The 15,411-nt window shown below is 28.6% G+C and overlaps 4 protein-coding genes across 11 annotated transcripts in view; 3 read left to right on the top strand and 1 right to left on the bottom strand.

The window, feature by feature from the left end:
* The window catches only part of LOC139993895 (A-type potassium channel modulatory protein KCNIP1), a 29,605-nt gene extending 23,202 nt beyond the window's left edge, over positions 1–6,403 (top strand). For both annotated transcript variants that reach the window (XM_072016056.1, XM_072016055.1), the window contains exon 7: positions 283–6,403. The gene's annotated coding sequence lies outside the window, so the exon portion shown is untranslated. The remainder of the gene's footprint in view (positions 1–282) is intronic.
* Positions 5,924–7,042, top strand: LOC141445877 (mitotic-spindle organizing protein 1). The gene is made up of 2 exons (XM_074112028.1): positions 5,924–6,403; positions 6,507–7,042. The coding sequence occupies exon 2, from the start codon at positions 6,529–6,531 to the stop codon at positions 6,775–6,777; it is 249 nt and encodes an 82-aa protein (XP_073968129.1). The 5' UTR covers positions 5,924–6,403; positions 6,507–6,528; the 3' UTR covers positions 6,778–7,042.
* Positions 7,043–7,115: 73 nt separating this feature from the next.
* Boca (LDLR chaperone boca) lies at positions 7,116–8,505 on the bottom strand. The gene is made up of 5 exons (XM_072016057.1): positions 8,353–8,505; positions 8,189–8,263; positions 7,724–7,884; positions 7,500–7,644; positions 7,116–7,411 (listed from the first exon to the last, which is right to left on the bottom strand). The coding sequence occupies exons 1-5, from the start codon at positions 8,503–8,505 to the stop codon at positions 7,328–7,330; spliced, it is 618 nt and encodes a 205-aa protein (XP_071872158.1). The 3' UTR covers positions 7,116–7,327.
* Positions 8,506–8,720: 215 nt separating this feature from the next.
* Positions 8,721–15,411, top strand: part of LOC139993878 (uncharacterized) — an 8,544-nt gene continuing 1,853 nt past the window's right edge. The window contains exons 1-18 of one of the 7 annotated variants that reach the window (XM_072016018.1): positions 8,721–8,852; positions 9,730–10,265; positions 10,336–10,632; positions 10,830–11,023; positions 11,123–11,447; positions 11,532–11,936; positions 12,012–12,090; positions 12,150–12,324; positions 12,406–12,535; positions 12,619–12,801; positions 13,195–13,272; positions 13,650–13,785; positions 13,891–14,015; positions 14,093–14,230; positions 14,312–14,502; positions 14,583–14,680; positions 14,762–14,967; positions 15,055–15,356. In XM_072016018.1, coding sequence (XP_071872119.1) covers positions 9,812–10,265; positions 10,336–10,632; positions 10,830–11,023; positions 11,123–11,447; positions 11,532–11,936; positions 12,012–12,090; positions 12,150–12,324; positions 12,406–12,535; positions 12,619–12,801; positions 13,195–13,272; positions 13,650–13,785; positions 13,891–14,015; positions 14,093–14,230; positions 14,312–14,502; positions 14,583–14,680; positions 14,762–14,967; positions 15,055–15,356 — 3,516 coding nt within the window. In that variant the 5' untranslated portion in view covers positions 8,721–8,852; positions 9,730–9,811. Of the gene's footprint in view, positions 8,857–8,922; positions 9,055–9,283; positions 9,398–9,729; positions 10,266–10,335; positions 10,633–10,829; positions 11,024–11,122; positions 11,448–11,531; positions 11,937–12,011; positions 12,091–12,149; positions 12,325–12,405; positions 12,536–12,618; positions 12,802–13,194; positions 13,273–13,649; positions 13,786–13,890; positions 14,016–14,092; positions 14,231–14,311; positions 14,503–14,582; positions 14,681–14,761; positions 14,968–15,054; positions 15,357–15,411 lie in introns of those variants that run through there. The other 6 variants (XM_072016017.1, XM_072016016.1, XM_072016019.1 and 3 more) reach the window with 6 other exon arrangements.

Below are 15,411 nucleotides of genomic sequence, written 5' to 3'. Positions count from 1 at the left end.
ATCATATTGAACCTTCTTGTACAATCCAATTAATATTATTATCATTAGTGAAATTTTAAAAGTTACAAGTTACTAAATTATTAAATAAATATAAAATAATAGATTCTATATAAATAAATTTTATCTTAAATAAGTGAATCCTAATTCTGAAGTGTTAAAATTCAAAAAAACATTTATCTCATCCACTAAATAATATAACAAATATCATTCTTTGAATATTTTTCATATTTCTACATATTATGTGTATTCTGTGCACTTCTCAAATCTTCAAATTTTCCATAGATAAACCGTGATTCCCAACTTCTACAATAAGGAATTCCAACTTCTGAAAAGAAAAACAGAGAATACCGTAAAAAAAAAAAAAACAAAAAAAAAGAAAAATGAAAACAAAAAGAATGAAGCCCTTAAGAATCTTGCGAGTTCAAGAATTCAATTAAACGCTCGCGGTCGATAGGCGAACGAGCTACAAGTTATTTCTTCTTGCGGAAGAACTATTTTACATCACGTAAACAAATCTGTTAAGCATCCAGATATAATGGGAGTAGAGCATTCCCTTTACAAGAGAGAGATGAACGACTTGTCAATTGTGGAATCGACATTACAAAGTCGAATATTATCACACGAGTTAAGACTAAAAGAATTGTATTAACAAATTAGGGGAAAAAAATAAAAATCGATTCGACGAATATATCATGGAGGAAGAATATTAAATAAGCAACTATCAATGATGTCGAATACTTCAACTTTATTTAAGGGAAGAACTTTTGAATATCAAAAAAAGTATTTAACACTATCGTTTTCGCCAAAAAGAAGAAAACACGCTAAAAACGAGAAGAATTCAACATGAAACAGCATTTTGTCTTCTTTCACTTCCGTGCCAAACTTCGAGTAAAAAAATTATACTATTCCTTTCGTACGCGATGAAACAAGGTATGGGTATGACTGTGTACGCGATTGAAAGATACGATTTTATCTACAAGATTATGTAATTTGGAAGATGCTGAAAATGAGGCAGTACGTACTAAGTATCGATTTGAAGCAATTAATCATGCACAGAATGTTTCTAGTTTTATAATGTGATCGATATAATGAATTTATCTTTATAATTTTTATTTACAATTTTTTAAATAATTTAAGCTTAAATTTTTGAAAGATACAAAATCGAAAATTTATTGTACACTACGTGGAGTAAAAATTTTTGTCTATTACTTCTGTCTTCATTTTTGTCTATTACAATATACAATACAGAAAATATTGAATTACACTATTAAATTAAATATCATAGAATGATTTTTCATTTTTTAAGTAACATTCTGTGCTTAACGAACAAGATATTTGTTTTAGAAAGCATTGCTTTCATACGTGCTTACACGAAGAGTTTACGTATTAAAAATTCAAGCGTGCAACGAGCATTCGGCGATAGAGCCTCACGAACAAAGAAGAAGTTCGATTTTCATTTGAGACAATCTCACATGTCTTAAGGAGTTAAAAGAAAAAGGTATACGAAAACAATGTGGTTCTCCTGAGGAAATAAGATCAAGACGATATTCTGTTATCTCTTTCATATTGAATACTATACAATTATATCATATGATATGTCCCTGTAGGGTTCAACTGTTTTACGAAGTTATTAAATTAGAATTACATAATATCGTAGGTGTAAGAGCGATAACAGAGAATCAGTTTTCTAATATCGATGAATCTGTTAGAATGTTTAAAAAACGATGAGGAAACAATTGTCATAAAGATATAAAGAAAAATTAAATCGTAGTTAAGATTATATATTCTTGTTCAATACATAGAGGGGTGTTTCGATCAGTGATCGTTCCACAAAACGAAACACCAAACTGCAATAATTATCTAGTGATTTAGAGGAAAAAAAATCTGAGAGGAGAAAAGAATGAAAAATTATATGGTATTATATGAGACGATTTTGTTATTAAAAAATCGAACGATTTATCGTCGATTGAACGTTTGCACGACCATGATAGTCGACATAGACGTAGGCAGCTTGCGTCGATCATAGGATCTCCAACTTTTTTTAGTAACGTACAGCCACGTTTTATCAATATACAACACCAGGTGTGTCTTTTCAAGCTAGAGTATCCTTTCAAATTTTGCACATGCACCTTGAAAACACGTTTATACCAAGATCCATTTTATAAGATCTTTAAAAACCACTAGAACGTTATAAAACTACTCAATAATTTTTCAAAAACATTCTTTTTTCCATAATTATTTACAAACAATAATATCTGATATCAAATTTTCATTATTGGAAAATAGGCTAATTTGAATAATAGCGAGTAATTTAGATACTTTATAGATAGATCAGAATTTTTAGTCCATTTTTTGAGTCCCCCAAGTACCTGTAGTTATGAGGCGCGGATTTACAAAATCATTAATAATAATTAGTATCCGTTATAATCAAATGGATATTAATTTGCTGAATCATCTAGCCATCTGGAATTAACTAGAATCGTTTAAAAATAATAGTTACCTTGCCTCAAAGTTTTTAGGCAATATTATATATACATACATATATATTATATGTAATTTTTCTTTTTAATCGTAAATCTTTCGAGATAGAGGCTCAAGTTAGAAAAAGAATTTAGGATAAGTACCGTTTGTTGACCGTTGTTGTCTCTTTGTAGCACTCGCACTGTTACTTGTTAATCAATGAAATCCTTCATCATGGTGTTTTAATAGAAGTCGAAGACGCGTAGGTTGCTAAGCGCGTTCCTATAGCAACTATATTATTAAATAACGATGATTCTCAGATAAAGACACTCAGATAGAGTCCGTAGACAATTCGGATCTCTACCATTTCTGAATAATCAGCTATTACAGATTTAAACCTATGGGTATAAATTGTAATTTCTTAATTATTTATTTTCTATCTTTTCTTAATGAAAAAAATTTTTTAATGAAATGACAACACCAATTTTTAGATATTAAAAATGTTGTTTTTTCATTTTGTATAAAAAATAACTAAATTTTTTTGTCAAATACGAACATCTTTAAATAATTGAAAAATTAAAAATAAATTATAAATTTAATTTTTTTTATATTAAAATTTTTTCAATTTTTAGACCAAAAAGAGTGAAAGTATGCTACAATCAAGAATCCGTTGTCCATTGTTCCTAATAATGAATGAAAGCGTTAACGTGGAACAAGTCGAGAATATTAATTGAAAGCCGCTTGTTTCTGGGTTTTCTAACTGAACAAGTCAATTGCATCCGGAGGCGGACAAAAAATTCTGATGACCGAGGATTTTGGAAAGAAAAGATTTTTCTAATTGCACGAAAGTTTCTTCGAATTTTAAATGGAAGTTTTTTTCACCTGGATAAAAATAAAATGAAAGAAATCGATATAAGAAGCGATTATCGATGCTTCTTGACGACAAGTATGCGTGTGTATCGCAATCGATCTAATATTAAACGATTTTTATATATTTTCTAAGAAAAACAAAAGTGAGACTTTAGAAGATGGAAACAACGAATGTTATAATTAAAAAAGAAAAAAGAAAAAAACAATTTTCTATGAAACAACTGGAAGCATACTTAAGAATAAAAGTCTCCAAGCGACGATAAGGAGTAGGAAAATGCGGAGTATTTTCGGTTTCAAAAGAAAGAATTTTCAATCATAAAATACGATAATTTTCAATGAAAAAAATAATTTTTTATTATTATTTAATGCTTTAGTGCAATTGAAAAATTATTAATCTAAAATTATTTAATATTTCTTCCTTGTTTCAAGTTTTCGTCATTTTCTAAAATAATGAAACCGGAAGTGCTCTATCGTACAAAGTATCAATGATACTTTTTTGAACTAAAATTTTCAGGAACTTGTCCAACATTTTACGATGAAACAAATTTATACACAAACATTTGACGATCATTTCCGTTACAAAAAAGAAGGAAAAGAGAATTCAAATTTCCCGCCAAAAGAATTGAACACGGTTTTGTCAACGCTTTTTAGAACGTAAGAGAAACTAAATGTTACACTTTTGTTAGTCAATGATTTAGCTTATTCCTTTCGAAAAGAATTGTAATTTAGATCGTTACATATCGTGCGTGCTTACTGGTCGTTTCAAAATCAGGACAGCCATTCAATTTGAAATATAGAAGCGTAAGATCGATGTTTAAGAATCAAATTTTGAGGAACTTATTAGATCGTAAATCTAGTACGTGTTGGTTTCTTTCTCGAAACGAGAATAATGAGGTACTATACAGAATATTCCAAAATATGAGTAACGTCAAAAACGACTTTTTCTTGGAAAAACATTTTTTCGTATATAGATTTGAAATATACTTTTCATTTGAAAGAGTTTGCAATTTAAATTTTAGCTTCTTCCCGCATATTTTGAAACATTCTGTATAGGTTGAAGTAGTCATAGTCAATTCATGAACATTAGGGGTAACATAGATCGTAATTAACTTTATTGATCTTTAGAATTTATCTTGTTGAACTGTAAACCAATGTTTCCAATTGTATCAAAATTTATAGAACCGTATTTTAACTTGTACACTTATTTGCTTCTTTGTGTACAAAAATTTAAATGAAGCATCTAATAATCGATTAGCAGTGATCGATCGAACGACTGGGGATTCTTGGTTTAAATCGAGTCAAAAACAACATAATTATCGTTAACAAGTATCGATACTATTGATAGTTGGGTCGATTTGCGTTTCTAATTTTATTCATTTGATTGTTAAAATTGGTTGATTCGCTTAATTACAACAAAGAAAATATATCTGTCAATGTTTGTAACATTGTTTTTACATCTTAAGAATCTTGTTTTAGGTGATTTGGATTTAAACTTGGTTACGGTAGCGTAAAGCACGAGTAACGAATCAAAATTTGTTATGATAGAGACATTTAGCGTGTATTTACGAAGTATTGAGTTATATAATTCATAGAATATACGACTCGATAGTTAAGCTTTCAAGCAGTTTTTTATGACAAGAATTTACGATTAGCCATTAAAGTGAATCGATTAGGCGATTGATTCCGCGTCACCAAAGAATTCGAAACGGTTTTAATTTCAAAATAATTAATTATTTCAGTTAATTTATCGGGAAATTATAAGTCGGTAATAAATCGATCAAGACAAAAAATATTAGTAGAGCTGTTTTTTTATCTTTTACTTTCAACGTTATGTATGTATCTATTTTTTAAAATACTATATAATATATTTTGTAAAATAAAACGTTTTGATCGTTCGAATACTTTGGTGATACATTGCATCTAGATGCTCCGTAAAGTACATTTGTTAATTCTTATACTGCCAGTTTTTCTGTAGAATTCGAATATCACGTATATTATTAATTAAAGAAGAAAGACAAGGAACATTTTTGCATGCGATAGTTCATAATCACCGTGTTGTCCTTTGCCCAGGCCTTTCTCTAATACTTCTAGTGTCCATACTCCCGATCCTTCGTTCGTTAGATCGATAAATAATTATACTGAGTACCGACGAATGATTTTTAAAGAAATTATATCTTCACGTCGGATCTTTGCAACGTGTGAAGAACTTATATCTCGTCACAACTGAATTGTATATTCAGAGGAATAAAGGGAGATGGTCATTATTATTAATCTTCAATGTACCTTTTTTCCTCTAAAATCATTGCAAGATGTATTGATATATCCAACATTCTTTATTTTTTAAATAATCTGATTCATTATAGGACAAGTGCTAGTTTTGCGTACAAATGAGCCATGTACTGCCATCTACCAGATTGGTAGGAACAGTAACTTAGAGTATCTAAGGATAGATGGTAGCACATAAGTTTTCCCTAGGCAAAGAACGCAATATTGTGCGACAAAGACAGATATGTACTCGTGTTAGATAAGCAAAAAGGATGATACCATGCGACAAAGAGAAAAATAGCTATTAATTTCACCTTTTTACCTCTACGTGGTTATAGTATTTCAGTATCCATAAATTGAACAAATTTTTATTACTGAAAAGAGCTAATTAAGAGGATTAATTTATGAACTTTTATGATTGCGTCTTCCGAATTGGATCCTCAGATTTTCTTTCATCAACGAGATAAAATTGTTCTATTGTATATCACAAAATTATGAAGATAACCTTCTAGTATCTCCTATATTTCAATCACGTGGTTTTGTTTACCTTTCCGACTTGAACTCTGCTTTTGTACAAGTGTATAAATTAAAAATTCGATATTTTTTTAAATAAATTTGCCTTTTTGACGGTTGTTATGGAAACAACCTCTGTAAAATAACGAAATTAAGCCATTCAAACAGATGAGAATCTTGTTAAAACACACAAATTAAATAACGTTGTATTTCGCATTCTATCCTTATTATTTTACTTGTAAATTGTGATTCAATAGTGATTTAACCCCGACGTCAAACTGTCTCACAGCGGAGAGTACGTATTCATAGAACAATTCTTTTACGCAAAAACATAACCTTTTTTTTATATTGATTTGATTAATTATTTTTATATTACCCTTTTACTTTTGATTTTATAGAAAAGACCGAAACCGAGGCAGCATGCCAGAACCTGTGCATCATCAAATAAACGCTGCTCGCAAAACATTTCAAACGCTTTACCAAATCTCGAAGCTATTGAATACAAATTTAGATCCTACAACGTTAAGTATATGCATACGATTATGCGAGAACGGCGTAAATCCATATGCGCTTGCAACAGTTGTTAAAGAATTACAAAGAGAAGTAAGAGCCATGGATAGTATGAATCAACTTGATTCTCCCACGAGCAAATCTAGTTTAAATAAGTAATCGCCAATTATGTCTTCTTCATAATTTAGATATTCAAATGAACTCTGTTAATCTATAATTTTGTACACATATTCCGATTATATATTCTCAGCAATGAAATATTGAATTGTTTGTATTGCTTATGAGATTATTGATTGTTGCCCACTATTATATCTTTAGTGATGTTACTGATGAATTGCTATTAGTTGAATTTGTCAATGTCTAAAGTATACTTTTAATATTTGTAATTGTTCTAACATAAGGCCAATAAACATGTGACTAATAATTACTGTTTATAACATTGCATATGAAATACATTTATTTTACTGTAGAAATGATGTAGGAAAGAGAGATTTCACTTCTCTATAGGATAAATTAAGTTTATTTATGATATTTATAATTATTTCAGTAAGTTATGAAATATTTAAATAAAAGTAATTTAAGTTGTATATTTTTAGAAACAAAAAATATTTGTATCAAAAATTGTCTTGTACTTATTTGCTTATAGATATAGATCTACATGTACAAAAATGAAAAATATTCAGCATCTTCGAAAAATTTATAATATAAATTATAGCTCCTCTTGTTTGTTACTATTGTCCTTCTTAATATTTCGTTTACTTGCTTGTTTATTAAGTCTTGCCATTTTTTCACTCTAAAAAAGTCATCAGATGATTATAGATCATACAAATTTTTATTTCGTTACCTTTTTCTTTTGTTAATATATTTTACTATTCTCATACCTGTTTCTTTGGATCCCTAAAATAAGTTTGGCCTTCAAGAGTCACATGAGACAATTCTGGTTGTTCCAAGAGAAAGTTTTTTGCATCTACAGCTTGAGAACCCTCGTGAAATAGGAACACACATCTTTTTTGATCAATTGAATACCTGTAAAAGATTCAAATATATTATATAAGTGTTTTTATTATTTTAACACATTAAGTATAAAATTAAGAAAAAATACTACCTTTCTGCAATAATATGATTATTTTGAAGACTAGTCTGCCAAATTTTCATTATAGTTGCAGCTTCTTCAACTGACAAATCTTCATTTGTATCAACAAACATCATCACACTTTTACCTTTTTTTGTCACTTTCAGTACGTTGTCAGGATTTGACATATCAAGCTATTATATAAATAAATATAGATTACACAAGAGAAAAATATAATAAGTACAATTTTGTTAATTTTTTGATTTTGATGTTATTCAGTAGTTAAAAGAAGGTATTTTAGAACTGCTTTCATTGAATTTTATCCATAATCCATTTATAAGGTAAAGACTTAATTAAGTTCAAGAATACTAAATTTGGTAAATACTTTAATATGATTATAAAAATTTAGTGCTATAAAAATGAATGATATATGTAAATATTTTTTATAGTCTGTGAAGATGTACAAAATTAATTCATAAAGCTTTTTAAATACACTACCTTCGATAAATCAATTTTTGGGCTAGGCCTAAGATATTCTGGTAATTCATCTGGTTCCAATGGTTCATCATTTTCCTAATAATAAAAGAATTATAATCTTTGTTAATTCCTTTTACTCTATGTAAATATGGAATTTAAAAAATTAGAAAAAAAACGTAATATACCTCCCACTGGTCTAACAACTTTTCTAAATCTGCATCATTCATATCACGTATATCTTTGTCTCGCCATGACTTTTTTTTATTCGATTTTCTATCATCGGTTGCATTCACGTAAATTAACAAAAATATACTATATATAATAATCTCGTTCCTCATATTTGAGAATTGTAAGAATCAACACGTCGATACAAAATTTACAGTTCTTTGATTATCAAATAGTTAATACATTTTAATACATTTTAGATGTTCGTAATAAATTACACAAAATTTTATAGAAGTTTTTCTAAGAAATCTATATTTGAAATTTATTATTTTATAATATATCTCAATCTCAATATACACGACTGAAATGAGAATGAATTTGTGCTTAACAAGAACGAGTTTCATTCATCTTATATCAGTACAAAAACGTGATTAGTGTTGCCACCTATCGTACTTGAAATGATGACAAGAAAGACAACAATGTCGACAGTTTTATACGATGTTATAAATTGCAAATTACAGTCAGTATGTCACTTTTGCCATTGTTTAACCTCATTAAAAATTTCATAGTGACTATTTACTAAAGCTTGTACCACGAGAAACAATTCGGTTATCTTGTTACTAACGAAATAAATTATTCTAATTAACTGTATTATTTGGATACAAAGTAGGACAGAAACGTTTTCCTAATTTTTTTTCTCTTGTGTTGAAACGATTTTTGAGGTGCATCTACAGTATTACAATACGCAGTAATGTGAATTTTGTAACACTGGTTGTAACAGTTATATAATATAATTGAATTGTTTATAAATATTTAGTATGTCTTTTAGGGTTTCGTTTTTTGGTGAGAGTGCATGCAAGATAATAACGCAAGTTAAGGTTATTCAGTTGCAAGATGATAGATAACATTTCACGAATGATCATTTATTAGTCATTGATAGACATAATCTTTTGTATTGTTTATTTGTGATAACATGTGTGAGACTGTACTTCCTGCATCATTTGTCACTTAAGTATGTATTTTTCACTGACTAAGCGGATGATCTAAGCAATGTATAATAATCTAGTAAGTGCTTTGCCATTTCCTTTATATTTGCTAAATTAATATTATGCATTACTTTCTTGCTATGATTTACAATTAAAAATATAAGAATAGAACTGTCTAAACATTTTTCTGAATAATATGTAAACTTTGTTTTTTATTTAATGTAATAGAAAATGTTTAAGGCGCATTATGTTAATTATAAGAGCGTTTTATTTACAAAACTAAAAATAGGAATTTTTAGATATATTGTAAGAAAAATTGAGTGATCTGTAAAATATTATTAATGATTAAATGAAACTTTTATTCATACACATTACATTAGGTAGTAACAAGTTTATTTTGCTACTTTCTAGATTGATATGAAGATACATTGGAATCAATCTTAAAATTATCATTGAAATTTGTTGGCTTTTATAAATTGGAAAGGATACAAAAATGAGTAAAATTCAAAATGAAACTATTATGCAAGAGATAATGGTACTTGGAAAGCTCCTGCATCAGAATGGAGAAAAAGTATTAAATGCATCTGGCAAACTTTCTTTGTCAACTACTTTACTATATAATTTAAATGAAGCTTTTTCTCTGATCGTCGATGGATGTGAAAATTTAGAAGCTTCATTTCAAGTATGCAACAGCTCAAAAATTGATATATTCCGTGACCTGAAATTTCTACATGACTTTGTACAGAAGACAATTGGACTAAAACTGACTTATTGTCCAAGCAATCCTAAGATACCCGTTGATATTACTAAATTTAGGTGTTTGAAATATCTAGAATTAAAAAAAATTAACATTGATACTGTAAAAGGACTCAGAGGTGTTAGAGGCCAACTTGAAAGCATTGTTTGTACTGGTAGAAAAGGAGTTTGTACTGTAAAACAACTCTTGGGTAATTATAATTAAAAAATTATAATTTTTAATTAAAAAATGGATTTAATATTATAAACATTTTTATGCAGTGAATTGTGGTGGTGATACTGGTGTTGGGTTTGTATGGGGTTCTTTGAAACATTTGGCATTACCTCACAATACTCTTGAAAAATTGGATACATCTTTAGAGTTAGTACCATGGTTACAAGTAATAGATTTAAGTCATAACTTGATAACATCTGCAGATGAATTATCTTGTTTGCCAAATTTAAAACATGTAAATCTTGGATATAATAAACTTGAAACAGTACCCACCTTTAATGAAGCAGCATCACGTTTATTACAAGTAGTAGTTCTGAAGAATAATTACATAGAAAGTTTAAATGGTAATGTATTAGTGTATTTAATTATTTTGAGTTTGAGTTTAAGTTTTATTTTTCTTTCAGTACATTAGTGTTACATCAAAAAATGGTGTTTTTAAAACCATTCTGCTTTCATATTGTCAGTTTGCTTATACCATTGCACATACATACATAATTTATAAAAGCAAAAATATATTTATGAATTATCTTTATTCAAACAGGTTTGCAAAGTTTGGAATGTTTAACAGCATTAGATTTATCTTATAATTGTTTGATGGAACATTCAGTCTTGTGGCCTTTAGAGAAAATGTCTGCTTTGTTATGGGTATCCTTAAAAGGCAATCCCTTGTCATATCATCCAAAACATCGATTATTATCCATAAAACATTTACATCCATGTTTGAGTGATAGCAAGGTAAGTAGATGTAAAAAACGATAATATGCTATATTATTACAAAATGTAAATTTCGCAACATTTAAGTATTATATAATTAAATAAAATTTCACGATTTAGTTGGTTGTAGATCATTCATCACTTTCAAGATTGGAGAAGCAAATTATTGCAGAAAATCGATTCTTTATCGTCAGATCTGAAAAATCCGTGTCGAACGAGTTACTCAACTCAGTGTCAAATTCCTTAAATTCTAGTAGTTTACTTACATCTATTAACACGTCTGCGATTAGTGATTTTGTAGCAGGAACATCTGCAGAAGGGACAGGTAGCATGGAAAAAAGTTTTTCTAAAAGTAAAAAGAAATCAAACATAAAGGAAGCAGTTATCGCGGAAGTCGAGCAAGAAAAAGATGATTTAAAAGCAGATCGTAGTATTTCTTGCTTAGGTAATAAATTACTTTCAATTTTAATCATTTTTTTATGATGTTGAGACATATAATATATTATTCTTTTGATATTATTATTCACAGAAATTTCGAAAGGACATTTAGAAACAAAAAAACAAATTTTGGAGATACGAAGAAGATATGGAGAAGATAGGTGGTTAAGTAGTCAAGCTGGCACATTTGTTCAAGATATTATGGGAATACAACCTCCGACATATTCAATAACATCGGAATTTACGATAGAAAATTTAAATGCTAAAGATATTGTGCATAGTATTGAAGATTCTGTAAATCTTTTGATGAAAGATACACACATGAATGAATTAAACGATAAATCTGAATCTTTAAAGCAAGAAATTAATGAATTTAACGACGAAGAAAATGGAAGTAAAGTATTAACCGAAGAAGAGAATGTTTCCGAGGTTTTACTGAACAATGACACAAGCGTTCTTGAGAATCTGTCTGAGCCTCCTTATGATCCAGAACAAGGTATATTATAAAGAGTAAATGGTATATATCGTTAAAAAATTACTTTATTTTAATTGTTGCATTTTTAATATCTAGAAGTTGGGAATTTGTACCGGGTTCAAAGGAGGAAAAATTCAAACGAATTGGAAGATTTGTTTTTAATAATAACAACACAGTACGTATTCTTTATTGTATTAAAGAATTTTACACTTTCATTTTATAATATAATTATAGTGTTATTCGAGAGAGAGATTCACTTACTGGGAAACTAAGATGCTGTTGGTCAACAAGTTCTGTATTATCGTGTGTACTTGGTAGAAGTGAACCAGTGACAGTAGATATAATTTTCGATACCACACGCGAACATCGTCAAAATAGGAGATATTTGGTAGAACCAAACATTGCAAAAGTAAGAAATAAGAAAATGCAAACATAGATATAAATGACATGTAAATAGTATTAATGTACTACATATTTGATTTTTTTGTAGGAAATAGTTCAAATAATTAACGAGAGAATAGAAAAAAGAACGATATTGTTGAAAGTTTTTAAATGTATGAAATGTTCAACTCATTTTTCCCAAGATTCAGAATATATTTTCATAAATTCATCTGCATCAGGTACATTTTCAATAATAGTTATAGATTGGAAGACATTATAAGTTACAAGCACGTTCAGTATTGTAAAAAATTCCAAATTTCAGGTACAAACCAATTGAAATGTCCCACCTGTGGAAGTACTTTAGTTATAGAAACAGACGAATTATCGATGTTGGATATGGAAAATGATACTTCTAAAGGTTTATTGGAAAGCGTAACCAAAAATCAACATTCTGAGAATCCAGTAAAAACCAATCTACAACATTCTGAATCTTCTTCTAGCATTGGTAAGTCTCACTCATATCTGTGCATGTAATATGAAAATGAATGAAACATTTGATAAAAAAAATGAATTTTTTAATAATGAGCTGTAGTATCTTGAGTTTACCTCATATAACACAGTTTTTATAATTTATGCGTGGTGTTCAATTTTATTTATTTTAAAATATTAAGTATGTAATAAGAGCTATGTATTTATGAGGTTTCTACAATAAAAAGTAACCATATATATTTATTTGTTTATGATGTTAAGATTTTGTAATACTAGTATCTTTAAGTTCTATGATAAAAATAATATTTATTAATTTATCGAATGTGGATGCACTAATTTCGTAACTGCTGACTGCATATCCGGGCATTGTACTATTGATTGAGACTATAACATACTAATCCCGGTGCAGGTGGAGCGGGGGTACGAGCTATATCCGTCACCACTTCTTTGGTGCACTCCGACTCTCACATCCAAGCTCAAGTCCGCTGTAAGCTTCAGCGACACTATCTTATTACAGCACTTTCTGTTTTCTCAAGCTTTCTTCGCGATTAAAGATATAAAGCTATGATATTAGTTGCTTTACTATCTACGATTCTATACTACTATTATTAAATATCTTAGGCTCATATTTTTATTTTTGTATTTGCGATACATTCGTTTATTCTAAACAATTATAACAATTTGCATAAAAAAAACTAGCCATAAGAAAAAATACATAGAGACCTATAAAGGAAAATGTGGCCTTTTCATGTTAAATAAAACAAAAAGAAAAGTATGAGTATCTTTTTCATTAATATATTCAAATAACAAATAGTATATATTAAATTTAGATGAGTTGTAATTATTTTACTTTGTTATTAATAGGTTCAGCAACAAGTTTAGAGCAATCAAGAGAATCAACACCATCTGCAAATGTTCTAGATAAAAAATATGAAAGTGACATAGAAGTACTCAGTAATCCAAGTGAAAGTAGCATTGAAGTTCTAGATGATGGGTCAAGGTAAATTATATTTTTTAATATTTTTGGTATAGACAATTATTCAATATGTTTTCAATATGTTCATTTATATAAAATTTGTTCTATATCATGTTCATATTAATACAGAACACATCTTACACCACATAGAAAGCGTTCTTCAGAGGAAAGACGTGCTGCAGTTGCTCCATGTCTTTTAACAATACCAGATGCAGCACCAATTATGACTGGTTTAACAGAGAGTAGCTCCTCAGGTTTGTTAAAACTTTTATTTTTTTTTTTTTGTTCTAAAAATTATTTTAGATTTATTATTAAAATGCTATGTCTACAGGTTCTTTAACGAATAGTATTTGTACCGCATATGAAAACAAAACAATGAGACAAATTAATGCAGATGAAAAATCTCTTAGTAATAATGATAAAGAGACCAAATCTACGCCAGTAACAAATTTAACTTCTATGCTAGGAGGTTAGTAAAATTATATATTTTTAATATATTAACATTTAATTTGTGTATATATCAATATTCATTTAATGTGAATAATTTTAGGACTACTTCAGAGTATAAAAATTGGCAGTAATAAACCATTAGAGCTAAAAACGGAAGAAACGTCGCATTTAATGGGTAGTAATATCCAGTATTCTTATGCGGATTTCAGTAGTATAGATCACAGAATAAAACTACATATTATTTTAAATATATTTGAACATGAAAACGAAGAGCTTATTCTTCTTCTCAGGGTAACATTGAACTTCATATAATCCAAGCCATTAAACTAACATTCTAAGTGAATGTTGTTAATTTATTCGTAAATTTTTAGGCAGAAATCCTAATGCAAAATACAAAAGATACATTTCCTGGTTGTGTGGTTTTATCTACGTCGAAAGTTTATATTCTTAAAATTGTTGGACCAGAAGGGTAATGATAAAATAAAACATAATTTTATTAGAATTCCATTTATTGGAAATCTGTTCTATTTTTATATTGTTGTTATTATAGAGAAGATCCACAACGCTGGTTGCATAAAGAAATTAGCTGGACTATAGATAGATTAAGACGTTTCTCTCCGATACCATTTAAGCAAGGCGTCCTGATTGAATTAGAACAACCTAACAAAACAAATGACGAATTGAATTCTACTATTACATTTTTATGCGTTTTACAAGACTTACAAAGAACGCTCAACTTTTTGCTTTATGTTACTGGTAAAGAATAGAAACGTCGTTTATTTTATACTTAAATACCATTAAGCCAATAATTTCATTATTAAATAAATTGTTCTTTGTTTGCAGATTTTTTATTACCACCGATTTGTGAAGAAGTCGAACTCAAAATATCAGAACATTGTACTTCTTTAATGCATGAATTATTAAAAAATTGCAAAAACTACCAAGATAAAGATACTATTAGGCACCTTGCTTTATTCTCTTCTGCCTTGTTAAAATATCAAGACCTCGAAATTCAACTGAAATTATCAAGCTTAATAGTGACTACTTCTGTCTTGGTAATATGCAATATGCAGTGGCTTCTTCCAGGCAACAAGGAGTTGCCACAGATAATAAGAGAACAAGCAATGAGCAATTTGATTGGAGTTGTAAGTATCGAAATAATATTAGTAAAATTAAAAAAGGAAATCTTTACGAAAAACT

Source organism: Bombus fervidus, chromosome 13 (genome assembly GCF_041682495.2).
Source record: "Bombus fervidus isolate BK054 chromosome 13, iyBomFerv1, whole genome shotgun sequence".
Taxonomy (NCBI): Eukaryota; Metazoa; Arthropoda; class Insecta; order Hymenoptera; family Apidae; genus Bombus; species Bombus fervidus.
This window is presented reverse-complemented; position numbering and strand designations above follow the sequence as displayed.

What these genes read in the sequence shown, in the direction of transcription:
- LOC141445877 (XM_074112028.1), top strand. Translation starts at nt 6,529, where the DNA reads ATGCCAGAACCTGTGCATCATCAAATAAACGCTGCTCGCAAAACATTT.
- Boca (XM_072016057.1), bottom strand. Translation starts at nt 8,505, where the DNA reads ATGAGGAACGAGATTATTATATATAGTATATTTTTGTTAATTTACGTG. An exon ending in AGTTGTTAGACCAGTGGGAG is followed by an intron (nt 8,264 to 8,352) that starts GTATATTACGTT and finishes TTTTATTATTAG; the next exon opens with GAAAATGATGAACCATTGGA. An exon ending in AATCATATTATTGCAGAAAG is followed by an intron (nt 7,645 to 7,723) that starts GTAGTATTTTTT and finishes AATCTTTTACAG; the next exon opens with GTATTCAATTGATCAAAAAA.